Source organism: Aegilops tauschii, chromosome 3, assembly GCF_002575655.3.
Source record: "Aegilops tauschii subsp. strangulata cultivar AL8/78 chromosome 3, Aet v6.0, whole genome shotgun sequence".
Taxonomy (NCBI): Eukaryota; Viridiplantae; Streptophyta; class Magnoliopsida; order Poales; family Poaceae; genus Aegilops; species Aegilops tauschii.
The window spans coordinates 207226779-207253226 of record NC_053037.3 but is presented as its reverse complement, the minus strand read 5'-3'; the positions used below and the strand labels follow the sequence as shown (position 1 = coordinate 207253226).

General features: G+C 45.9%; 1 protein-coding gene and 1 long non-coding RNA gene across 2 annotated transcripts; one reads left to right on the top strand and one right to left on the bottom strand.

Moving 5' to 3' along the window:
- Positions 1 to 2511: 2511 nt before the first annotated feature.
- LOC109779648 (ubiquitin-like-specific protease ESD4) lies at positions 2512 to 7454 on the bottom strand. Its single transcript, XM_020338309.4, has 9 exons — positions 6560 to 7454; positions 4662 to 4738; positions 4469 to 4562; positions 4274 to 4372; positions 3756 to 3842; positions 3561 to 3680; positions 3368 to 3471; positions 3034 to 3106; positions 2512 to 2926 (listed from the first exon to the last, which is right to left on the bottom strand). Exons 1-9 carry the CDS (start codon positions 7301 to 7303, stop codon positions 2864 to 2866), a joined length of 1461 nt encoding a protein of 486 aa, XP_020193898.1. The 5' UTR covers positions 7304 to 7454; the 3' UTR covers positions 2512 to 2863.
- A 14770-nt stretch (positions 7455 to 22224) lies between these two features.
- LOC109779649 (uncharacterized) lies at positions 22225 to 25416 on the top strand. The gene is made up of 5 exons (XR_012204731.1): positions 22225 to 22380; positions 22485 to 22706; positions 22952 to 23201; positions 23301 to 24154; positions 25176 to 25416. It is a non-coding gene; the product is annotated as an uncharacterized lncRNA (long non-coding RNA).
- Positions 25417 to 26448: the final 1032 nt, after the last annotated feature.

Genomic DNA, 26448 nt, shown 5'->3' with positions numbered 1-26448 from the left:
CGTTTTATACATTTCTGATGGTTTTCATACAGCACCGTTTGCGATTATTGCATCGCACACAGTTTCTCGAAGAGTCTCTGATTGTAGTGTCGCGTTAGCAGCATCCTGCAGTAGTGCAAGGATATGATCCATGTTACCCTACTAAACCTTACTGTCACCGGTGTTCGGTATAACACTTCACGGTCTCCTTGCTCCTAGCCTCACCGGTGCTCGATCTCCATGATCCTGGGTACCTGCAAGGATGAAGATCACGGACAAGACAAGAGACATCTACAGAACAATTTTATTTCACATATACGGAACGTTATTCAAAGCCCTTCCATTGATCCCCAAAACAAATACATAGGGTTGCAAGGCTCATGCCTCAACCCATTCCTTAACGAACTACTCACACATGGAGATCAAATCTCGAGAAGAAAACATTGAAGAACACATCTTGAAGATTGATTGCAAATATGTCTTGCAATGATTGCCTTGTGCGATGCACAATTACAAGTATGAACTAGATGAGGAAGCACTATGGGGGTCATGGTGGCTATGGAGATGGCGGCGGCTAGGGTTTGTGGATGAAGATGATGATGTTCTGGCTGTTGTCGACACTCTCCTCTGGCCTCCTCTGTTGACATTTCGATAGGGTCCCATTATAAATGTTGTTCAGGTGGACGATCTGGCTCGGTTTCCATGCCATACGGGCGCACACGCCCATATGGAACGCCGTCTTTTGTGTTGTTTCCGCGGAAACGCTTCCTGTTGATTCCTTCTCTTCCTTTCCATTTTCACACGTAATTTCTTCCCTTTTTAGCCCATTTCCTGTGCAAACACATCAAGAGAGGATTTGTGGAATCATTTGGATTTATTAGTCATTAGTAGCAATATCAGAGCGAATATCTCATTTTGAATGAAATACCTCGGTTTAAACAAGGTTGAATGAATGTAAAAATATCACTCATCATCTATTAAGTAGTATTAAGAAATTATGACTTTTGTAGTACTGAGAGCACGCACGGAAAAGTAATCAATGGATTTCGATACGAGCATCTCAACTCTAAACCCTAAAAAATTGATTCTAATATGGTATAAACTCTGCAATGGTAGAATTTACAAGGTACTACGTTCTAAACACCAACAAACCATTTTGTTATCCATTTTTTAGCCCACCTAACATTGTTTGTGACACCAAACATTTTCTGTGACACTACAAATTGTCCCGGAAAATGGGCATGCCTAGTGACGCCCAAAAGCATCACCGAGTTTCACGCCAGAACGTTGCCAAAGTTGCCGAGGACGTTGCCAAACCGTCACAGAATATGATTTTAGGCGACATTTCCTGTTTCGTCGTCACCGGGGTTTTTGTCACTGAATGGGGCAAATTTTGTAGTGGCCCTACTTCAAGTAATTTTGACCTTCTTTGTTTGTATATATGTCATGCTGAGTAGTTTTTCTGAAACATACACACTTAATCATAAATATGCCTTTCTTTTACCACATCGTAAAACTATGGTCAGGGAGTCATCTAGTTCATGGCAACTATCATTTGCTTCGTAGTGAAGCGTCGTTGTTTGCTCCGTAGTGAAGCACAAGCACTGGGCGACACCATTGTCGAAATCAATTAGGAGGAGGCAGGAGCTAACAACATGCCTTGAATTAAGATGGTATTAGTCGAGAAATTCGTTAATCTCAGCCACTTCTTATGGGCACATGAGAACTTTAATTTTTCACCAATTAAAATTTGTTTTTGTGACTGTTTGGATTAGATTGATTTATTGTGGCTTTATCAACGGCTATAGTATATTAAGATGTGGGCATTATATGCATTGCTTAACATGGATGGACATTTTCTTAACAAATTTCTATTGAACTTGTAGATATATCATGGTTGAAGACTGCAAAGTAGAATTAATCATTTTAAACCAAATACCATTTAATCATTGATTAATATTTATTCCCGTTGTAACGCACGGGCATGTTTCCTAGTGAATAAATAACAAAGAAATCCCACTGAAAAAACGAAAACAAAAATCCCAGAAAAACCAGTGGTAAATCGACTTATTGTGCCTCAAGTAGACCGCGCCCTTCTACTACATCCTGAACTTGACCCCTTCTCAGTTAGCTCCTTGCATTCGAGCACTATAGCCACGGCAGAACCCACATGCTTGCCTCTTGAACTGCCATCACTGCAAAACTGCTATCAGATTCTATCATCAACTTGTTACACCCACATAAGCATTTTAACTGTAGGCTATTTAAAAGTAACACCATTTTTGTACTGCTGTATTTTCAACTTCTCTCTACAAGTTGAACTGACATTGCTCCGTGGAAAAGAATGAGTTGATTTGCATCGCACAAAACATAACGCTCACAGGCAGGATGCAAACAATGAACTTACATCGTGCTAAAATTATATACTCCCTCCGTCCCATAATATAAGAGCGGTTTTTACAGCGGTTTTGACACTACAAAAAATGCTCTTATATTATGGGACGGAGGGAGTAGCATACTGCTCAAAGTCTGTAACCAGTCATTAAATAGGCATGCCCATTAAATGAGTTCCAACCATACCCTCCTTTCAACTCTCAGTGACTCTGCAGTCTAACAGACGGACACAACACGACGATTGCAAGTTTGCAACACCCTTTCCGTTAGCTAATGGCTTTCTGCGCCAAGAACATCCATTGTGGCAGCCAATTCACCTGCAAACTATTCTTAAGGCTTGATCCTTGCAGGATGACTGGTTTGAACCCCTGGGCTTCGGAAATCCTTGCATTTGGTACTCCAGGGAAGACATAGCTGCATTCTATTAAGTACATACACTTGCCTCCAGTTTGCACATTCCTTTTGTTTATACCTATGATGCGCCTCTGCATTATCCAGCCCTCAAATTCAATATTTCCTTGGCAGTCCTCTGACGAAAATAAGGCATGTGTTTCTACAAAAAACAACCCATTCAAAACACCATTTTAGTTTATTTAGCATATATTAAAAAGGTTATTCAGATCATGCTGAATACATATTAAAAAGGTTAACAAGTAGTACCTGCCCAAAAGTAAGGCCCATATCTCTGCTGTGGAAGTCAATGTATTTGAGCATGAACATGCCACAATCCCATCTAAAATCACAAACAACTCAGTACGAGGTACATTATGTGGATTTTAGAATATTGGTAGAGTAATGCTGTGAAAAATTAAAATTTTGTCTAACACCAAAGAATATTGGTAGAGTAATGCTGTGAGAAATTAAAATTTTGTCTGACACCAAAGAAGTGTCATGAAGCCGTTTTTAAGAGGCTTCAATATTTACACCACCTTAGTGTAAAAAAGTCAAGCAGAACAACAATGATAGCACTTCTATGACTAAAGATAAGAAATACCCATTCTCCTGCAGAGGAAGGTTTTGGACTCCTTCATGCTTCCATGAAAGAACATCAATCTGTTTGCCATTCTTGTCTTTTACCTCATCTCCAAGATATCTGGCCTGGTTGAGGAGGAAAATGCTAAAATTAGACCCTCACGTCCTTCACAGACAAAGAAAAGGTCAGAGGGAGGATGGGAGATATCACTTACTATGATTTTCAGGGCCTTCATGTCCATGCTGCCAAGTGAATCCAGATACTGAAACTTTTTGTCCCTTATGTTGATGATAGCTAAACACCAATGCACTTCCTTGTGAATAGGAACGAAAATCTGGACACAGTAAGGTAGTTCCAATTAGAAGGATAGAAAATCACATGAGGATTAAAGCTTGGAAATAGCATTTACCTCATCACAGTCAATTAGGTTGTACCCTAACTTCCTTTTCATTGTCCATCTCCTTACGGCTTTATAGTCATACCCACCATTAATCAGCTGACAACAGAAACATAAGAAAATTATAAAGTTGACTACTTTGTTCTGGTGGCATAAACTACCTATTATGTGTTATGGTTAATGAGAAAGTGAACTAGGTGTGATGTATCAATATGGCAAGCTACTCTGCCAGAAAATGCAATGAGGGGACAAGGAATGGTTATAATAATTAAACAGTACTGCACCATCACCAAACCATACCACTTAAATAGCATGCAGAAGTGCAAAATGTTCATGTAATGACAGAAACATGATGATCAAACAAGCTAGTGGAAATCTGGAGAGAAAAATTAGGATCCGGCATGCATGCACTAAGCAGTCACGCAAAAAATCCCGGATGTAACTCTACAGGGATTCAAGTAAAGACGACTGCAAGCAAAAGCAAAGCGATGCCACAATGGTGTAATAAAACATTCAATATAGTAGTGGACCTTCTTGTAGAAAAAGGTGTTGAAGAAGTGGCATTTTATAAATTTGCTAGGCTCTCTCAGTTCCCGCTCCTTCAGAAGCTCAAGATACAAATTTATGACCTGAAAATAACCAGGAAAAGTCATATAGTAATGTCTAATTCTATATGCTTACAATGGAGTCTGGAAAAAGAGAACATAGCAGAGGGAATAGAATACCTCATCATTTAGCCAGTGTTTATCATTCAAGCACTGCAAGATCTCTCTTGTTATGACAATGTTTGAAGCTTTATGCTCCGATAGAATCTCACGTCTGGAGACGAAGTAAGGACTTTAGACAGTGCTACGTACCAGAAGTGTGCATACAGCCTACTATGTCTTAACTCTTAACAAGAGCAGAGAAGAGGAAAACCTATTCTTGCCACCAAGAGCACGACGAACACTGTCCTCATCCTTGTCCGTTAGAGGAACAAAAGGTTCCGGCACCACCTGAGACACATGTCGGCACAGATATTTAACATTAAACAGAGCAATAATATTTCGTCAGAAGGAAGATTCCACTAGTTTGATTATAACACTTTATTCTTGCTTTCTGTCACAATAACTGCAGTGCAGTTTTTGTATTCAGAAACAAACACATGAAGCCGGGTTTTTTTTCCCAGTTTCCACTTTCCAGTGTTAATGACGTTGCAAAATCTGAAGATACTATCCAAAAATACTTAGAAAAAAATGGCTACCCCTTTAGCATGATGTAATACTTATGGGTGGTAGCAGTAAAAAATAACGCAAATTGACTAAGACCAATTAGTATACAAAGATGAGAAATATTGATCTCAGCAGACTTGCAAAAACACAAAACAGTTAACGCTCATATTATACTCCAATGGTTGTTTATTCTTCATCACACATAGTACTAAGAGTTCACCAGTATGGTCGACTATGCCCTTGCATTTTTTATTGCCAGGTTAGGCAATATATCAGCTGCATGCCAATGCCCTTAGGCACGACCATGCATAACAAAGAAACCAAGGAGTGGACAATTAACAGCAGGTGCTGTAGAGAAACTCACTGCAGAAGAGGATAAATCATTAATTTAATTTGGGGAGGTCCGTTTAGTATCCCGGGATTGCACAAATGATATGTCACGTCCCCATAAAGTTTGGTATCCCATTGCGCACTAACAATGTCATGTCAAGTGTGCTAGCATTGCATACAAGTTGGTCATGTAATTATTTTTTATATCGAACAACAACAACAACAAAGCCTTTAGTCCCAAACAAGTTGGGGTAGGCTAGAGGTGAAACCCATAAGATCTCGCAACCAACTCATGGCTCTGGCACATGGATAGCAAGCTTCCACGCACCCCTGTCCACAGCTAGCTCTTTGGTGATACTCCAATCCTTCAGTTCTCTCTTAACGGACTCCTCCCATGTCAAATTCGGTCTACCCCGCCCTCTCTTGACATTCTCCGCACGCTTTAGCCGTCCGCTATGCACTGGAGCTTCTGGAGGCCTGCGCTGAATATGCCCAAACCATCTCAGACGATGTTGGACAAGCTTCTCTTCAATTGGTGCTACCCCAACTCTATCGCGTATATCATCATTCCGGACTCGATCCTTCCACGTGTGGCCACACATCCATCTCAACATACGGATCTCCGCCACACCTAACTGTTGAACATGTCGCCTTTTAGTCGGCCAACACTCAGTGCCATACAACATTGCGGGTCGAACCACCGTCCTGTAGAACTTGCCTTTTAGCTTTTGTGGCACTCTCTTGTCACAGAAACCAACCAAATTTTAGTTTATCTTTGTTTCTTAGAAATGCCTCTCAGTTACACCGTTCTATTATTATCTAATAATCATTTCGCAAAATAAACACTGCTTTCCAGGAGAGCTGAAAAAATCAGTGCATACAGATAGTATAAAAAACGAAGAGCAACCTCCTCCATTGCTTCACAAGGCCCTAATCCTTTCCAGGAACTCAAACCAATTGTAAGCCGCCCGTGTTTAGTTAAGAAATAACTTTGAAGTGAACATAATTAGTTGCTTCCACAATCATATTCTAAAAAAAGCTCTTGTTCACAACAGCTATCTTGTTTCATGAGCATATGAAGGTTTACGGCTATGGTCTGAGCTCTAGCACTTGGGGACAAGAATCCACAAATTTGGTAAAGTGTCAGCCCCTTTACCTAATGCAAGTAAGTTTGAACAAATATATAGTAACAACTCTGTGCAAACTTTGCATTGTATTAAGTCATTATACAATTCATTTATGATATAAACAGATAAAGCATGATCGAGAGTGCACCTTTTTGTTGGGCGTGATTTGCGGCCGGGCCTCATTGAGCCCCTCAAGTCCAAGTCGGCCCTTCTCGGCAAGACGCACCTCAAACTCAAGTATCCCGAGCCTATGGTCCCGCTGCCGGCTGGACGCCTCATACAGATCCTTGTACAGAGGCACCTTCCTCACTACCACCTCACCCTTCACCTCGTCCTCCTCATCTCGCTCCTCTTCGTCCTGCTTTATATCTCCAAGGTCATCGACGGCGACCACCTCGACGGTAGCTTTCGCCCCTCTCGGCACATAAGCGGGGGGGGTAAGCGGCGGGGGGTGGGTGACACTATTGACGAGGTCGACGTACTGGTCGAGGCCGAGAGGTTGTGGTAGCGGGGACGGAGAATACGACGATGGATCGGAGTTGGAGCGGGTATTTCCGAGGCGGAAGGCACGGATGCGTCGCAGGGGGGCATGGATGGAGCGCTGGACCGGCGGTGGCGGGGGAAGGCGGCGGTGGCGGCTATGGGGCAACAAGGAAAATGCGGAGGAGGAGGAGGAGGTGGAGGCGAAGGCGGTTGAGGAATTGGGCCCCGGCGCAGCCGAAGAAGTCGACGAGGGGATGTGAGAAGACGAGGGGAGAGGCGGGGGAGGGGCGGTGGGGAGAAGGGGTGAGAGCTTGGGTTTCTTGGAGGGAGATGGAGCGGAGGAAGGGAAGGAGGGAAGGAGGCGGTGGTCGGCGGAGACGCGCTTGCGGCTGTCGGTGAGAGCACCCATCGCCGCCGGCGGAAACCCTAGCCAGGCGAATTGGGGGGAGAGCTCCCTTCCTTCCCCCAGGCTGTCTCCGCTCGGGTGCACAGCAGCGTGGCCTTGCCGAAGCAGAGATCCCGTCGCTTTTACCGGGAGCTACCGGCGCCCACGCGCGCCCCCTTCGGCCTTGTTTGGCAGGAGGGGATAATTTAAGATTACAAGGGATTTTTTTTTTTGAATGTTGGTAGCATTTTCTACCAAATTCATTGATTAGAAGGAGAGAAAGTCGAGCTACAGGCGTACCCAAGGCGAGCGCCGGCATGTGCAACAAGTGCGCAATTTTCTCCCAGGCATACCGCGACCATGGGCACTCAATAAGCAGGTGGGTTGGGGTTTCGAGGTTCCTCTCGCATAGAGGGCAAAAGTAGTTGTTCTCCCATCCTCTACACAGCAGGGTGTCCGCAGTTAAAATTTTACCCAACATGGACGTCCACAGGAAGAAGCGGCACTTGCGTGGAGCCCATCCCTTCCAAATCAGGTTGTGTCCTTCCGCGATCGCCGAGCCTTCGAATTGGAGCATATAGGCGGATCTCGCGGAATACTCACGGTTTGGCGTGAAACGCCATGCAATTACATCTGGCTGGTCTTCCTGTAGCACCACGTTGTCCAGCTTCTCCGCAAGGCTAGTAAGCTCCTGTAGCATGCCATCAGTTAGCCCATTTGCAAGATCAGCCAACCATGCCTGAACCCTCAATCCATCATGCACAATCCGGTTTTTCCTAGCTGAAATGGCGAACAGGGATGGTGTCAGTACTTTGGGGCATTGTCCGTCGAGCCAGCGATCATGCCAGAAACTGGTTTTCCGTCCGTCGCCAATTTTGATCTCGGTTGCCATGGCAAACAACATGCGCTCCTTGTCATCGCATGGGAGTGGTGCCCGTGCCCACGGTCGGGGTGGATCCTGCCAGGCCATCCACAACCATCTTAGCCTTAGTGATGTACCAAATTTTTGTAAGTCTAGCACCCCCAGACCTCTAAGGCTTTTCGGACGGCAAATTTGGTTCCATCCCACTCTGCATTTGCCCCCGCTACACATGGCCTCCCCACTCCAAAGCCAAGAGCGGCAGAGGTGCACTAGTCGCTTTATAACCCAGGCGGGCAGTTTGTGCACCGTCATCATGTATATGGCCAATGCGGTGAGCCCGGATTTGAGCAGGACGAGACGTCCACTCTTAGCCATCAGACCGCCTTTCCAGACTGCAATTTTATTTTCGAATTTCATCAAGAATGGATCGAGGTCCGCCTTGGTTAGGTTTCTGAGGGAGAGAGGCATTCCCAAATAGGTAACCGGAAAGGATTTGCATGGGATTCCAAGGGGTGCCAGGACTGTTGCTAAATTGATGGCTGCACATCTTATTGGCAAGGCCACACTCTTATCCGTGTTCACTTTGAGTCCTGAGGCTTGCGCAAAGCAATGAAGGAGCAGATGTATCATTCGGGCGTCATTCACGTTGGGATTCATGTACATAGCAACGTCGTCGACATAGAAAGAGCAGCGCATCATTGGGGTACGTCGGGGCAGTTTGCTAAGCAGGCCTCGCGAAGTCGCCAGATTCAACATCCTTTGAAGCGGGTCCATAGCAAGGATGAAGAGGAATGAGGAAAGCGAGTCCCCTTGCCGCAGCCCTTGCCGATGTTGGATGGCGTCGGTGAGCTACCCATTAAGGAGCACACGGGATGTGGATGTCCGTAGCAACATGGCAATCCACTCACGCCATCGCGCTCCGAATCCTCTCGCCTCAAGCATGTCAAGGATGTAAGGCCAGGAGAGCGAGTCGAAAGCCTTCGCAATGTCCAGTTTCAGCAACAGTGAAGGCTTCTTTGCTTTGTGTAGTTTTCTGATCATGCTTTGAACATACAGGAAGTTCTCTTGTATGCGACGCCTCTTGATGAATGCACTTTGGCATTGATCAACTAAGCCGGCTAATTTAGGAGCTAATCTGGTTGCTAGGATCTTAGTGAAAATCTTGATGATGCTATGGAGCAGTGATATTGGCCGGAAGTCTTTAAGAGAGTCAGCCCCTGTTTCTTAGGAATCAGCACCAAGATAGCGGTGTTGACGCGTTGCATACCCTGGCTATCCAAACGATAGAGTTGGTTCATAGCTTCCATCAGGTCGTCCTTGATTATTTCCCAACACGATTTGAAGAAGCCTCCTGAGAAGCCATCTTTCCCTGGCGCTTTGTCTGCGGGGATTTCGTCAATCGCTTGCTTTATCTCCTCTAGCGAGAACTCCCTTTCCACGCCCGACAGGTCCACTTGGTCCAGATCAAGCTCGTCCTAGTTAAGTGTTGTCGTTCTCGGGTGCTTTGAGCCGAATATGTTTTGGAAGTAGTCGTGTGCATGATGCCCCATCTCTTCGGAGGCAACTATCGGCCCTGAAGGTCCCTGTAGCAGGTGTATGGTATTGCGTTTATGCCGCGCGTTGGCTTTCCTTTGGAAAAACTTGGTGTTGGCATCACCGGCTTTTAGCCAGAGCACTCTGCTTCTCTGTCTTAGCTTTATTTTTAGGAGCACGGCCAACCCCAAGCTTCTTGATTTGAGCTTGGATCTCAACTCCCTCTCCTCGGGGGTTAGCGGTCTATGGTCCTGGGCAGTGTCCAATTGCAGGGTGATTTCGTTTACAATCAGCAGCTGCTTATGGATGTCTCCTACTAATAATTTGCTCCATGCTCTCACATCCTTGCTAAGCCGGTGAAGTTTGCAATTGAGCTTGGTTATTGGCGAGTGGTTTCTCACATGTCCGTTCCAGGATTGAGCAACAACATCCTGAAAGCCTTGAATATGCTGCCAATAAGCTTCAAAACGGAACCTTCTGTTCGTCTTAATAATCATGTCGTTGACGAGGAGCAACGGACAATGATCGGAGACGGAGGAAGATTTAGGCAGTAGCTTGGCGCCGGGAAAGAGCAATTCCCACTCAACATTGCAGAAAGCGCGATCTAATCTAACGTGGGTCGGGGAGACTTGCTCGTTGCTCCAAGTGAAACGGCGTCCAATGAGCGGGATCTCGTGCAGGCTCGATCTGTTAAGAGTGCGGCGGAATTTGTTCATCCATCTACGGTTGATTCTCCCATTGTTCTTGTCTTGGGGGTCTTTTATGAGGTTGAAATCACCAATAACCATCCATGGCTCCATCATGGAATTGTGGATCGCTGCCAGTTCCTCGAGGAAGGCAGGTTTCCGGGTGTCATCGTGCGTGTTGGGGATCGTAGCAGAAATTTAAAATTTTCTACGTATCACCAAGATCAATCTATGGAGTCATCTAGCAACGAGAGAGAGGGGAGTGCATCTACATACCCTTGTAGATCGCGCACGGAAGCGTTCAAGAGAACGGGGTTGATGGAGTCGTACTCGTCGTGATCCAAATCACCGATGATCCTAGCGCCGAACGGACGGCACCTCCGCGTTCAACACACGTACGGAGCGGGGGCGTCTCCTCCTTCTTGATCCAGCAAGGGGGAGGAGAAGTTGATGGAGATCCAGCAGCACGACGGCGTGGTGGTGGAAGTAGCGGGATCCCGGCAGGGCTTCGCCAAGCGCAAGCGGGGAGGAAGAGGTGTCACGGGAGGGAGGGAGGCGCCAGGGCTTGGGGTACTGCTCCCATGCGCCTCCCCACTATATATAGGGGTGGAGGGGGCTGGTTTCTTGCCCTCCAAGTCCATTGGGGCGTTGGCAAAGGTGGGGGAAAGAAATCCCATCATTTCCCTTCCCCACCGATTGTTATCCCCCTTTTTTAGGGATCTTGATCTTATCCCTTCGGGATATGATCTTATTCCTTCTAAGGTGGGATCTTGGTGCGCCTTGACCAGGGGTGTGGGGCCTTGCCCCCACTACCCACGTTCATGTGGGTCCCCCCATGTAGGTGGGCCCCACTTCGGAACCTTCTAGAACCTTCCCGGTACAATACCGAAAAATCCCGAACATTTTCCGGTGGCCAAAATAGGACTTCCCATATATAAATCTTTACCTCCGGACCATTCCGGAACTCCTCATGACGTCCGGGATCTCATCCGGGACTCCGAAAAACTTTCGGTTAACCGCATACTAATATCTCTACAACTCTAGCGTCACCGAACCTTAAGTGTGTAGACCCTACGGGTTCGGGAGACATGCAGACATGACCGAGACGACTCTCCGGTCAATAACCAACAGCGGGATCTGGATACCCATGTTGGCTCCCACATGTTCCACGATGATCTCATCGGATGAACCACGATGTCGAGGATTCAATCAATCCCGTATACAATTCCCTTTGTCAATCGGTACGTTACTTGCCCGAGATTCGATCGTCGGTATCCCAATACCTTGTTCAATCTCGTTACCGGCAAGTCACTTTACTCGTACCGTAATGCATGATCCCGTGACCAAACACTTGGTCACATTGAGCTCATTATGATGATGCATTACCGAGTGGGCCCAGAGATACCTCTCCGTCATACAGAGTGACAAATCCCAGTCTCGATTCGTGCCAACCCAACAGACACTTTCGGAGATACCCGTAGTGCACCTTTATAGCCACCCAGTTACGTTGTGACGTTTGGCACACCCAAAGCACTCCTATGGTATCCGGGAGTTGCACAATCTCATGGTCTAAGGAAATGATACTTGACATTTGGAAAAGCTCTAGCAAACGAACTACACGATCTTGTGCTATGCTTAGGATTGGGTCTTGTCCATCACATCATTCTCCTAATGATGTGATCCCGTTATCAATGACATCCAATGTCCATAGTCAGGAAACCACGACTATCTGTTGATCAACGAGCTAGTCAACTAGAGGCTCACTAGGGACATGTTGTGGTCTATGTATTCACACATGTATTACGATTTCCGGATAACACAATTATAGCATGAACAATAGAAAATTATCATGAACAAGGAAATATAATAATAACCATTTTATTATTGCCTCTAGGGCATATTTCCAACAGTCTCCCACTTGCACTAGAGTCAATAATCTAGTTACATTGTGATGAATCGAACACCCATAGAGTTCTGGTGTTGATCATGTTTTGCTCTAGGGAGAGGTTTAGTCAACGGATCTGCTACATTCAGGTCCGTATGTACTTTACAAATATCCATGTCTCCATTTTGAACATTTTCACGAATGGAGTTGAAGCGACGCTTGATATGCCTGGTCTTCCTGTGAAACCTGGGCTCCTTGGCAAGGGCAATAGCTCCAGTGTTGTCACAGAAGAGAGTCATCGGGCCCGACGCATTGGGAATAACTCCTAGGTCGGTAATGAACTCCTTCACCCAGATTGCTTCTTGTGCTGCCTCTGAGGCCGCCATGTATTCCGCTTCACATGTAGATCCCGCCACAACGCTTTGCTTGCGACTGCACCAGCTTACTGCCCCACCATTCAAAATATACACGTATCCGGTTTGTGACTTAGAGTCATCCAGATCTGTGTCGAAACTAGCATCGACGTAACCCTTTACGACGAGCTCTTCGTCACCTCCATAAACGAGAAACATATCCTTAGTCCTCTTCAGGTACTTCAGGATATTCTTGACCGCTGTCCAGTGTTCCATGCCGGGATTACTTTGGTACCTTCCTACCAAACTTACGGCAAGGTTTACATCAGGTCTGGTACACAGCATGGCATACATAATAGACCCTATGGCCGAGGCATAGGGGACGACACTCATCTTTTCTCTATCTTCTGCCGTGGTCGGGCATTGAGCCGTGCTCAATTGCACACCTTGCAATACAGGCAAGAACCCCTTCTTGGACTGATCCATATTGAACTTCTTCAATATCTTGTCAAGGTACGTACTTTGTGAAAGACCAATGAGGTGTCTTGATCTATCTCTATAGATCTTGATGCCTAATATATAAGCAACTTCTCCAAGGTCCTTCATTGAAAAACACTTGTTCAAGTAGGCCTTTATGCTTCCCAAGAATTCTATATCATTTCCCATCAACAGTATGTCATCCACATATAATATGAGAAATGCTACAGAGCTCCCACTCACTTTCTTGTAAACACAGGCTTCTCCATAAGCTGTGTAAACCCAAACGCTTTGATCATCTCATCAAATCGAATGTTCCAACTCCGAGATGCTTGCACCAGCCCATAGATGGAGCGCTGGAGCTTGCATACCTTGTTAGCATTCTTAGGATCGACAAAACCTTCCGGCTGCATCATATACAATTCTTCCTTAAGAAAGTCGTTAAGGAATGCCGTTTTGACGTCCATTTGCCATATCTCATAATCATAGTATGCGGCAATTGCTAACATGATTCGGACGGACTTCAGCTTCGCTACGGGTGAGAAAGTCTCATCGTAGTTAACCCCTTGAACTTGTCGATAACCCTTAGCGACAAGTCGAGCTTTATAGATGGTAACATTACCATCCGCGTTTGTCTTCTTCTTAAAGATCCATTTGCTTTCTATCGCTCGCCGATCATCGGGCAAGTCTGTCAAAGTCCACACTTTGTTTTCATACATGGATCCTATCTCGGATTGCATGGCTTCAAGCCATTTGTCGGAATCTGGGCCCGCCATTGCTTCTTCATAGTTCGAAGGTTCACCGTTGTCTAACAACATGATTTCCAAGACAGGGTTGCCGTACCACTCTGGCGCGGAACGTGTCCTTGTGGACCTACGAAGTTCAGTAGGAGCTTGATCCGAAGTACCTTGATCATCATCATCATTAACTTCCTCTCTAGTCAGTGCAGGCACCACAGGAACATCTTCCTGAGCTGCGCTACTTTCCGGTTCAAGAGGTAGTACTTCATCAAGTTCCACTTTCCTCCCACTTACTTCTTTCGAGAGAAACTCTTTCTCCAGAAAGGACCCGTTCTTGGCAACAAAGATCTTGCCTTCGGATCTGAGGTAGAAGGTATACCCAATGGTTTCCTTAGGGTATCCTATGAAGACGCATTTTTCCGACTTGGGTTCGAGCTTTTCAGGTTGAAGTTTCTTGACATAAGCATCGCATCCCCAAACTTTTAGAAACGACAGCTTAGGTTTCTTCCCAAACCATAATTCATACGGTGTCATCTCAACGGATTTTGACGGAGCCCTATTTAAAGTGAATGCGGCAGTCTCTAAAGCATAGCCCCAAAATGAGAGCGGTAGATCGGTAAGAGACATCATAGATCGCACCATATCCAATAGAGTGCGATTACGACGTTCGGACACACCATTTCGCTGAGGTGTTCCATGCGGCGTGAGTTGTGAAACTATTCCACATTTCCTTAAGTGTGTGCCAAATTCGTGACTCAAATATTCCCCTCCACGACCTGATCGTAAGAACTTTATTTTCCTGTCACGTTGATTCTCAACCTCACTCTGAAATTCCTTGAACTTTTCAAAGGTCTCAGACTTGTGTTTCATTAGGTAGACATACCCATATCTACTCAAGTCATCAGTGAGAGTGAGAACATAACGATAGCCACCGCGAGCCTCAACACTCATTGGACCGCACACATCAGTATGTATGATTTCCAATAAGTTGGTTTCTCGCTCCATTGTTCCGGAGAACGGAGTCTTGGTCATCTTACCCATGAGGCATGGTTCGCACGTGTCAAATGATTCATAATCAAGAGACTCCAAAAGTCCATCTGCATGGAGCTTCTTCATGCGTTTGACACCAATGTGACCAAGACGGCAGTGCCACAAGTATGTGGGACTATCATTATCAACCTTACATCTTTTGGTATTCACACTATGAATATGTGTAACACTACGTTCGAGATTCATTAAGAATAAACCATTAACCAGCGGGGCATGACCATGAAACATATCTCTCATATAAATAGAACAACCATTATTCTCGGATTTAAATGAGTAGCCATCTCGAATTAAACGAGATCCTGATACAATGTTCATGCTCAAAGCTGGCACTAAATAACAATTATTGAGGTTTAAAACTAATCCCGTAGGTAAATGTAGAGGTAGCGTGCCGACGGCGATCACATCGACCTTGGAACCATTCCCGACGCGCATTGTCACCTCGTCCTTTGCCAGTCTCCGTTTATTCCGCAGCTCCTGCTTTGAGTTACAAATATGAGCAACCGCACCGGTATCAAATACCCAGGAGCTACTACGAGTGCTCGTAAGGTACACATCAATAACATGTATATCACATATACCTTTGGTGTTGCCGGCCTTCTTGTCCGCTAAGTACTTGGGGCAGTTCCGCTTCCACTGACCACTTCCCTTGCAATAAAAGCACCCAGTCTCAGGCTTGGGTCCATTCTTTGGCTTCTTCCCGGCAACTGGCTTACCGGGCGCGGCAACTCCCTTGCCATCCTTCTTGAAGTTCTTCTTACCCTTGCCTTTCTTGAACTTAGTGGTTTTATTCACCATCAACACTTGATGTTCCTTTTTGATCTCCACCTCCGCTGATTTCAGCATTGAATTAATATACCTCAGGAATGGTCTTTTCCATCCCCTGCATATTGAAGTTCATCACAAAGCTCTTGTAGCTCGGTGGAAGCGACTGAAGGATTCTGTCAATGACTGCGTCATCCGGGAGATTAACTCCCAGCTGAGTCAAGCGGTTGTGTAACCCAGATATTTTGAGTATGTGCTCACTGACAGAACTATTTTCCTCCATCTTACAACTGAAGAACTTGTCGGAGACTTCATATCTCTCGACCCGGGCATGAGCTTGGAAAACCATTTTCAGCTCTTCGAACATCTCATATGCTCCGTGTTGCTCAAAACGCTTTTGGAGCCCCGGTTCTAAGCTGTAAAGCATGCCGCACTGAACGAGGGAGTAATCATCAGCACGCTGCTGCCAAGCGTTCATAACGTCTTGGTTCTCTGGGATGGGTGCGTCACCTAGCGGTGCTTCTAGGACATAATCTTTCTTGGCAGCTATGAGGATGATCCTCAAGTTCCGGACCTAGTCCGTATAGTTGCTGCCATCATCTTTCAGCTTGGTTTTCTCTAGGAACGCGTTGAAGTTGAGGGCAACATTAGCATGGGCCATTTGATCTACAAGACATATTGTAAAGATTTTAGACTAAGTTCATGATAATTAAGTTCATCTAATCAAATTATTCAATGAACTCCCACTCAGATAGACATCCCTCTAGTCATCTAAGTGAAACATGATCCGAGTCAACTAGGCCGTGTCCGATCATCATGTGAGACGGACTAGTCAACATCGGTGAACATCTTCATGTTGATCGTATCTTCTATACGACTCATGCTCGACCTTTCGGTCTTCTGTGTTCCGAGGCCATGTCTGTACATGCTAGGCTCGTCAAGTCAACCTAAGTGTATTGCGTGTGTAAATCTGGCTTACACCCGTTGTATTCGAACGTTAGAATCTATCACACCCGATCATCACGTGGTGCTTCGAAACAACGAACCTTCGCAACGGTACACAGTTAGGGGGAACACTTTCTTGAAATTATTGCGAGGGATCATCTTATTTAAGCTACCGTCGTTCTAAGCAAATAAGATGTAAAACATGATAAACATCACATGCAATCAAATAGTGACATGATATGGCCAGTATCATATTGCTCCTTTGATCTCCATCTTCCGGGCTCCATGATCATCTTCGTCACCGGCATGACACCATGATCTCCATCATCATGATCTCCATCATCGTGTCTTCATGAAGTTGTCACGCCAACGATTACTTCTACTTCTATGGCTAACGTGTTTAGCAATAAAGTAAAGTAATTTACATGGCGTTATTCAATGACACGCATGTCATACAAAAAATAAAGACAACTCCTATGGCTCCTGCCGGTTGTCATACTCATCGACATGCAAGTCATGATTCCTATTACAAGAACATGATCAATCTCATACATCACATATATTTCATTCATCATATCCTTTTGGCCATATCACATCACAAGGCATATGCTGCAAAAACAAGTTAGACGTCCTCTAATTGTTGTTGCATGTTTTTACGTGGCTTCTATAGGTTTCTAGCAAGAACGTTTCTTACCTACGTAAAACCACAACGTGATATGCCAATTTATGTTTACCCTTCATAAGGACCCTTTTCATCGAATCCGATCCGACTAAAGTGGGAGAGACAGACACCCGCTAGCCACCTTATGCAACTAGTGCATGTCAGTCGGTGGAACATGTCTCACGTAAGCGTACGTGTAAGGTCGGTCCGGGCCGCTTCATCCCACGATGCCGCCGAATCAAGATAAGACTAGTAACGGCAAGTAAATTGACAATATCGACGCCCACAACTGCTTTGTGTTCTACTCGTGCATAGAAACTACGCATAGACCTAGCTCATGATGCCACTGTTGGGGATCGTAGCAGAAATTTAAATTTTTCTACGTATCACCAAGATCAATCTATGGAGTCATCTAGCAACGAGAGAGAGGGGAGTGCATCTACATACCCTTGTAGATCGCGCGCGGAAGCGTTCAAGAGAACGGGGTTGATGGAGTCGTACTCGTCGTGATCCAAATCACCGATGATCCTAGCGCCGAACGGACGGCACCTCCGTGTTCAACACACGTACGGAGCGGGGACATCTCCTCCTTCTTGATCCAGCAAGGGGGGAGGAGAAGTTGATGGAGATCCAGCAGCATGATGGCATGGTGGTGGAAGTAGCGGGATCCCGGCAGGGCTTCGCCAAGCGCAAGCGGGGAGGAAGAGGTGTCACGGGAGGGAGGGAGGCGCCAGGGCTTGGGGTACTGCTCCCATGCGCCTCCCCACTATATATATGGGTGGAGGGGGCTGGTTTCTTGCCCTCCAAGTCCATTGGGGCGTTGGCAAAGGTGGGGGAAAGAAATCCCATCATTTCCCTTCCCCACCGATTATTATCCCCCTTTTTTAGGGATCTTGATCTTATCCCTTCGGGATATGATCTTATTCCTTCTAAGGTGGGATCTTGGTGCGCCTTGACCAGGGGTGTGGGGCCTTGCCCCCACTACCCACGTTCATGTGGGTCCCCCCATGCAGGTGGGCCCCACTTCGGAACCTTCTAGAACCTTCCCGGTACAATACCGAAAAATCCCGAACATTTTCCGGTGGCCAAAATAGGACTTCCCATATATAAATCTTTACCTCCGGACCATTCCAGAACTCCTCGTGACGTCCGGGATCTCATCCGGGACTCCGAACAACTTTCGGTTAACGGCATACTAATATCTCTACAACTCTTGCGTCATCGAACCTTAAGTGTGTAGACCCTACGGGTTCGGGAGACATGCAGACATGACCGAGACGACTCTCCGGTCAATAACCAACAGCGGGATCTGGATACCCATGTTGGCTCCCACATGTTCCACGATGATCTCATCGGATGAACCACGATGTCGAGGATTCAATCAATCTCGTATACAATTCCCTTTGTCAATCGGTACGTTACTTGCCCGAGATTCGATCGTCGGTATCCCAATACCTTGTTCAATCTCGTTACCGGCAAGTCACTTTACTCGTACCGTAATGCATGATCCCGTGACCAAACACTTGGTCACATTGAGCTCATTATGATGATGCATTACCTAGTGGGCCCAGAGATACTTCTCCGTCATACGGAGTGACAAATCCCAGTCTCGATTCATGCCAACCCAACAGACACTTTCGGAGATACCCGTAGTGCATCTTTATAGCCACCCAGTTACGCTGTGACGTTTGGCACACCCAAAGCACTCCTATGGTATCCGGGAGTTGCACAATCTCATGGTCTAAGGAAATGACACTTGACATTTGGAAAAGCTCTAGCAAACGAACTACACGATCTTGTGCTATGCTTAGGATTGGGTCTTGTCCATCACATCATTCTCCTAATGATGTGATCCCGTTATCAATGACATCCAATGTCCATAGTCAGGAAACCATGACTATCTGTTGATCAACGAGCTAGTCAACTAGAGGCTCACTAGGGACATGTTGTGGTCTATGTATTCACACATGTATTACGATTTCCTGATAACACAATTATAGCATGAACAATAGACTATTACCATGAACAAGGAAATATAATAATAACCATTTTATTATTGCCTCTAGGGCATATTTCCAATAGTGCGGACCATAGACCGTGGTCAAGGACCAAGCCGGCCCTCCTCCCTCCGGAGTGAATGTTGCCATGATAGAGAACTCTCAGACTGCGATGTTGCTTACTTTGAAGCAATCAGACCGCCAGCATAGTAGGATCCCGCCTCTCATACCATCGGCGCCCAGGGCCGCATGCTCGTCAAAACATGGTCCTACGATCTCTCCACGGTCCCTTGCAGAGGTGCTGGCTAGTTTGGACTCTTGGATGCACACAATGGAGCATCTGGAACCATCAATCATGGCTCGAACAGAAGCGTGTCGCGCTCTGTCGTTCAGGCCTCTCATGTTCCAATTGATTAAAGAAAGTTGTTCATTCATAGGGAAACACTAAGGACATGCAAGTCGGCTGCGAGGCAGGCCAGCTACAGGTAGGAGCAACAGATCGCTTGGCAGCCCTCTGGCCGCACACACACAAGTTCAGATAGGAGCTAATCATAGGGAAACAAGTAGACTTGCAAAGAGGCGCAAATAAGTGCGCTACATCGCCCTGGCGGCGAGCTCGTCCAGGATGGCCTGGAGTTCATCGTCCAGGAGGCGCAGCTGCGCCGGGGAGGTGAGACCGGCTATCTCGGCCAGCTTTGCCACATTCTCTGATGGCATCGGTGAGCGGAAGAAGTGGATGTACTGGAGCAGCGTGTCGTCATTGAAGTCCTCCACCCGCCGGATGAACCCGAGCTTGACACTGATCGCCGCCTGCGAGCGCCTTGAGGAGGAGAAGTTGGAACACTGCCGAGACAAGCGGACGCTCTGTCTAGGGCTCTTCACGACTCTGAGAAAGCACTGCCTGAGCGGTCGTGACGTCTTCTTTGGTGCCCCCAGGAGAGAGTCAGATAGCAGCGAGGCGATCTTGCTGATGAAGGCCCGTTGTTCATCGATATGCAGCTCGGAAACTTTGCTGGTGATGGCAGTGATGAGCCCTGGACCGGATAGATTGGCCGCCGCCAACGCCCTCCTGGCTCCAGTTTCTTCCACTGAAGGAACATGTTCACAGGCCTGGATGCCCACCGGATGCATGTTGGTCGTCGAGGCGCCGGGTCCAAAGATCACCTCCAGGCCGGTGGCCCAGCTGGGCTCCCATCTCAGGCTATTGAGCTGGGCCGAACCCCAGGCAGGTAACCAACAGGGGGCGCCTTGTAGAGTCATGGTGTCCCAGCCGCCTTGCAGATTGGTGGTCTCCCAGCCTCCTTGAATCATCATGGAAGATGGGCCAGGAAGACCCCACCCCCCAAGCTCTCTTGTCCCAGGGATGGTGGCAGTGCAGGCAAGTCATGGTTGCTCTGCGTGGTCGCGCAGAAGTAGGAAGCAACTTTTTTCCACTGCACAATCCCCTTACTGTCACCCTGAGGGGATAATCCCTTGTGTTCGGGCAACTCCTGCAGCAAACCCGTGCCGTCACCCAATCCCCTTTTTTCCACCTCAAACCTCCTGCGACTGGGGGGCGTGCGAGCCGCGAGGAGTACCTCGATGCTCAGAAACCCCGTGGAACCGAGGGGAAAGTGAGGGGATTGTAGGGGCTGGCCCGTTCAAGCCCTCCGTACAAAACGCCACTCTAGGGATCTTTTGGGCTTGTTAGCCCAACAGGGAATATCCTCTGAAAGCCCTCAAAGCCCTGTCTACCAAACAAGGCCTTCATGGGCCGACCCACTCTGGCTTCCCTCCCCCGCTCCCGCTTCCTTGTTCGCTCGCTATAGCATGTTGTGAGGGGCTTTGTTTGGCGGAAGATTTACATTTGCAGAAGTTGCGAGTGGCGTCGGATGCTCAGGGGTGGTACGTGATATTACTGGAGGCAGCCGCTGCAGCTACAGCTCAGTGCTACATGAAATAGCAAGGCGCAGGAGCATGTTTGAGGAGGTGACCTTTGTTTATCAAGGGCGTGTATCAAATGGAGAGGCTCACCTGCTAGCTAGATACTCGGTAAATTTGGATTCTGGTCGGCATGTATGGCTCATGGAGCACTTACCCCTTTATTGTACCGAAAAGTGTTGTTATTGAATAAAGGCCGGCCATATTTTCCTCAAAAAAAAAACTAGCGTTGCTTGCTCCTTTAAAAAAAACTAGCTTTGCTTTCTTTTGCTTTTTTTCGGCTGAGCTACTATTTCAAGGCTCATAAATAAGGAAAAAAATAACACACAAAAATCATGAATTATGAAAAAGTTCATCGATTTCGAAAAAAGTTCGTCAACTTTGAAGAAAGTTCATCGAATACGAAAAAGTTCATTGATTTTGAAAAAAGTTCATCGAATTTAAAAAAAGTTCATCGAATAATGAAAAAAGTTCATCGAATTCGGAAAAAGTTCATTGATTTCAAAAAAAAATTCATCAAATTTGAAAAAAATACATCGATTTTGAAAAAAGTTCATCGAATCTGAAAAAAGTTCATTGAATTTGAAAAAGTTCATCTAATTTAAAAAAAGTTCATCGAATTTGAAAAAAAAACTTCAACACTCTTGGAAAAAATTCAATGAATTGATGAAAGTTTGTGAATTTAAAATCATGAATTTGAACGAGTTCGCGCATTTAAGAAAAAGAGAAAAGGTAAAAGGAACCGGAGAAAAACGAATAAGAACCGCGACCTGGAAAAAGAATAAAAGGGGGTAAGATGGAGAGCGGCGTAACTGAGAGCGAGACCATCTAGACACGTAATCCTGGTCGTAGGTCCTCCCGGGGATCTGAGCTAGTGGGCCCGTCAGGACAGATACGCGTCTAAGGAAAAGGGTTCGACCGCCCAAATACGACGAGGAACAGTGATGTACGATCGTCCCCGGGTCACGTTTTTGAAAACAAAGTGACGGCAACGAGCCGAGCCGTGGCTCGCGTCCGTTTGCGGAAACTGTGCGTGGATCAGATAGGTGTACGCACCGTTGGCTCAAAAATAACGCCGTTGTTGCCACTTCGACCTTTCTCCGTCATGGGTCAGCCGTGGCCGACCCTCCTACCAGCACGCCAGCGGAAGGCGAAAAAATGGCGGAGGCAAGCAATATGGGAGAAGGAGCCTCCCCGCCCGACAGCAGACTCGAGTTTCTACTGGATCCGGTTGACAGATAATTGCTCTGTCCTACTCCTCTGTTCTTTCGCCCTGCAGCCGCGCGAGCGGATTATGGCGACAACGGGCCTTTGATTTCTAAATCATGCTGTAGGTTTCCGCTGAGAGAGGCGATTGCATAAGTGTGACAGCCAGATCTGTTGGTGTCAAGGGGCGTCGTGCCGTCAGCCACGGCTGGTGCCGAATTCTCCTGCACGGTTGTGGTTGGACACCTCGGCGGCGCTGCTGAGTGCGGTGGCAAGAAGAAAGAGTCGCCAACCCAGTCCATGAAATCGACCGGGAAGGTGAACCCAGAGGCGCCGGGGTGGACCAGAAGGTAAAAATGAAATTAATGTTCTTTCTGACGGTATGGTTTTGATTTTTGCAAGTAATGTCACATATTTTCTGTGTATGTCAATGGATGCATGAGGCTATGATTATTTGTGTCAGCTGGTTGTACTCCTAATTATTTTTGTGATAATCCATGTGTACAATTAGCATAGATTGCGATCATGATCAACTGATACACCATTGTATATGAAAGACAAATGCAGCATCTAAAACATCTGAATATGATTTCAGGTTGAGAGTTGGCCGTGCACCTCCGCATAGGGCACCCTGCCCTGGTAGAGTCACTCTACTGGAAGAAGCAATCCGGAGGTATGCTGATAAACCATCGGACAATGTTGTGAAACCAAAGATTGGGATGAGTTTTGACTCCCTGGGGAAGCCTACGAATTTCTCTAACCTGTATTCCTGGAGCTTGGATTTGGTATGAGATATGGCAAGAGACGCCTGAACGTCGAGAGCGGACAAAGTGTCTGGATACTCGGTTAGCATTTGAAACCAAAATATCACGAAACCAAAGTTTTTTTATTGCTTGCACTGAATTTCACTTCTAAGCTGAACAAAAGATAAATTTCATTTGCAGGGAAAGCCTGAGCAGCAGAATAGCTGGTCTTGCTGGTGCGAGTGCCCTCCAATGATCAGACTTCTTTAGAGCTGCTCACAATTGATGGTTCATCACTGAGCACCGGTGAAGCCACAACTATTCATGTCCCTTACTTGCGGTGAAAAAGGCACAAAAGATTTGGTGAAGCGGCTTAGGGGAAATAATGTGAAGCTCAACAAGGTGTACAACATAGTTGGCAGCTTCTTCGGTTCATCTCAGAGACTCAGAATGTGCCTTTCACAAAGCGGTCTTCTCCGGAATCTGTGTGGCCGGATAAGTCGAGACCAGGCTGATCACGCTGATGTGAACAAGACCCTTGCTGTGTTTAAAGAGATACAGCGCAACGACCCAGAGTTCACCTACTGAGTATAAGGGGATGAGGAAAGCAGAATCAAGAACCTTATGTGGACAAATGGAAACAACAAGCTGCAGCACAAATTCTTTGGGATGTCATCACATTCGACACAATGTATCGGACTAATCTGTATGACACGTCCTTTGGGTTGTTCGTTGGTGTGAACAATCACTTCCAGAGCGTAATCCTAGCTAGCGTCTTGATGTGTTATGAGCAAGTCGAGAGCTTCCAGTGGGTGTTCTCTGAACTTCTGAAGTGTGAATTGCCTATGTAGTGTCAGTTTTCAGAAAACAACCTTGTTTATGTGATGGTTCAGTGGTTGAATGATATTATTCTTGATTAACTTGTTTTATAGAAGCAAACAATGCTGCAGTCACAAGTCTTAGAAAAATCAGCAAGGCAGTACTGGTGGTTTGTGAGAACTGAACCTTTGAATCCAGTGAGAACCAGGATGCTGGTATCTTGAGTCCAGTGAGAAGTGAGAACTGAACCTTTGAATCATTTTTTGGGGCACTGTTAAGATTCTTTTGATAGGGCCTAGTTAGTGCTAAAAGCATACAGTCATGTTGGCGTACTTGTTATAAAGTTCCTCTCATTTCACTCCATTCAAAAAAAAATTTGCAGATTTATACAGCTGATCAGACCGTATACTTTGCTGATTGTTTGCGGAGGGACAACGTGATAGCTTGCTCTTTCCTTGATCATTTCATTGCAATTGTTCGGGAAATTGCACAACGTACAGCAGATTTCTCTCTCGTAGCTTGCTCTAGTTTTCTCTATGCCTTCTTAAAGCTGCTGTGAAATTTTCAAACTGATAGCTAACTTAGAAAATAGTAAGATTGGAATAATTACTTGCTAATGCCCGACACTTGAGGTGGAGACCGGTGTTCTGAACTTAATTGCTTTTCACACCTAACAGGAAAATATGTGAGAAGTTTAACTGTCCACATCAATCTTAGTCAGACTGGTAAAAGTCTTTTTCAGGTTAAAGTAGCCATATTAAGCCACACATCCTTTTCTCTTCAACAACAAGTGCAAACCTTTCAAATTATACAGCAGACGGTGTAGAAAAAAGATATACACGAGTTAAAATATAAGATCCTAAACTCCTAGTACACTTCATTCAAAACTCTTGTGCTGATTAAACTGCCGTTTGTGAAGACATAGTATAGTCGAGCATTCATATAATGATTTCCAAGTACAGAATTATCTCTTAATTCACATCCCGGAAGAGAAACGTTCTCCAAGCCTCATGCTCGAATTAAATTGGTATGCACAAGTATTACTCCCTCCGTTCCACAATATATTATTATTTTTCAAGCTATGTTAGCTTGAAAAATGATCTTACATTTGGGACGGAGGGAGTATTTACAAACTGGATTAAAAAATGTGAGCATGACTACTGTCTACAATATTTTTGATTATGCCAATGACCATCTGCCAATGCATCAGTTCTTATTCATCTCACTCACAATCAACCTATTTCTGTTTTGTGCCAGGCCAAGTCTTCCAAGCAAAACAGCAGACCAAGTTTTCCAAGCAAACTAGCAGGAAGCAAGAAACCAGGCAGTAGTTTGTAATCCTGTTGAGTTTACTGAAATGGGCATCATGTTTACTGAAGGCGCATCATGTTTCAGAATTTTGAGTGTTCTCTCGCTGTACACTGAATCTTGTGTCTTGTGTCTTTCTGTACACTTTCTGAATGAGCAAGAAACCAAGCAAAACGTTGAGTTTACTAAATCTTTGTCTTTTTGTACACTGGCTAGTAATCATCGACTATACATACACTGCTGTAGTTTGTGTTTCTGTTACTGAAAAGTACTCCGTAGACAAGTATCATCGGCTGCACTAATTCTAGTGGTGTGTGGGTTATGCGGGCTGCACTAGTTCCTGTCAAATTCTCCTGCACTAGTTTGATTGATGCACAGTTCCCTGTCAAATTGGCTTACGCGGGTGTATGCGGGCTGTTTGCACGATGAAGGAGAACCAGAGGCGGACATGGCTCCCGATCTGGTAGCGGCTGGTACGCGGCCGTTCGTTGCGTCCGTCAACACGCAGTGGAACAGGGAGGCCCAGGAAAAATCCTGATCCATCCACGAGTATCCTGTACAGGTCCGACAGAGTGATTGAGCAGCAAATTAATGCATGGGCCCCGCCCTGGAATACTTTGGTAATACGGTTGTCGCATGCAGTGTGGAATACAGAAAACGCATGCATCCCGATGACAGCCAACGAACGTGATTTCGGTATCAGCTGGCGCCAGGATCAGATGCGAATATTCGGGTAAGATGTAGAGGGAATTCCTTATTTGGCCCTTTTTTAAAATTTGTTTCCCTATTTGGCCCAAAATAAAATTTCTTCCCTATTTGACATCTAAAATAAATTTTGTTCCTTATACAACACTTCCGTCCATTTTAGGCGGTAACAGGGTTAAGTGCAAGGTGAAAAGACCATTTTGCCCCTATGATTAGTTATCACGTTCTAAACTACAGTGCTACACATAGTATGCCAATTAGCATATCGTTCTGAATTTGATTACATGTTCCAAAGTACAGTATTATACATAGTCACATCTCAATCACATACTACTAAATACTCCAATTAAACACGGTCTCCTACGCGGCTCGGCACCAGGAGCAAGTATATATGTATATGTTACCTATACCGTGATAAAAAAGGAAATGAAGGGACTAACGAGCGACACGCTTCCGTGGCAATCAGTCGGCGTCCCCTGTTCTTGCGTGCGTGTGTCTTGAGTTGTGACATCGATCT

What these genes read in the sequence shown, in the direction of transcription:
- LOC109779648 (XM_020338309.4), bottom strand. Translation starts at nt 7,303, where the DNA reads ATGGGTGCTCTCACCGACAGCCGCAAGCGCGTCTCCGCCGACCACCGC. An exon ending in AAATCACGCCCAACAAAAAG is followed by an intron (nt 4,739 to 6,559) that starts GTGCACTCTCGA and finishes CATGTGTCTCAG; the next exon opens with GTGGTGCCGGAACCTTTTGT. An exon ending in CTTCCTCTGCAGGAGAATGG is followed by an intron (nt 3,107 to 3,367) that starts GTATTTCTTATC and finishes TTGTGATTTTAG; the next exon opens with ATGGGATTGTGGCATGTTCA.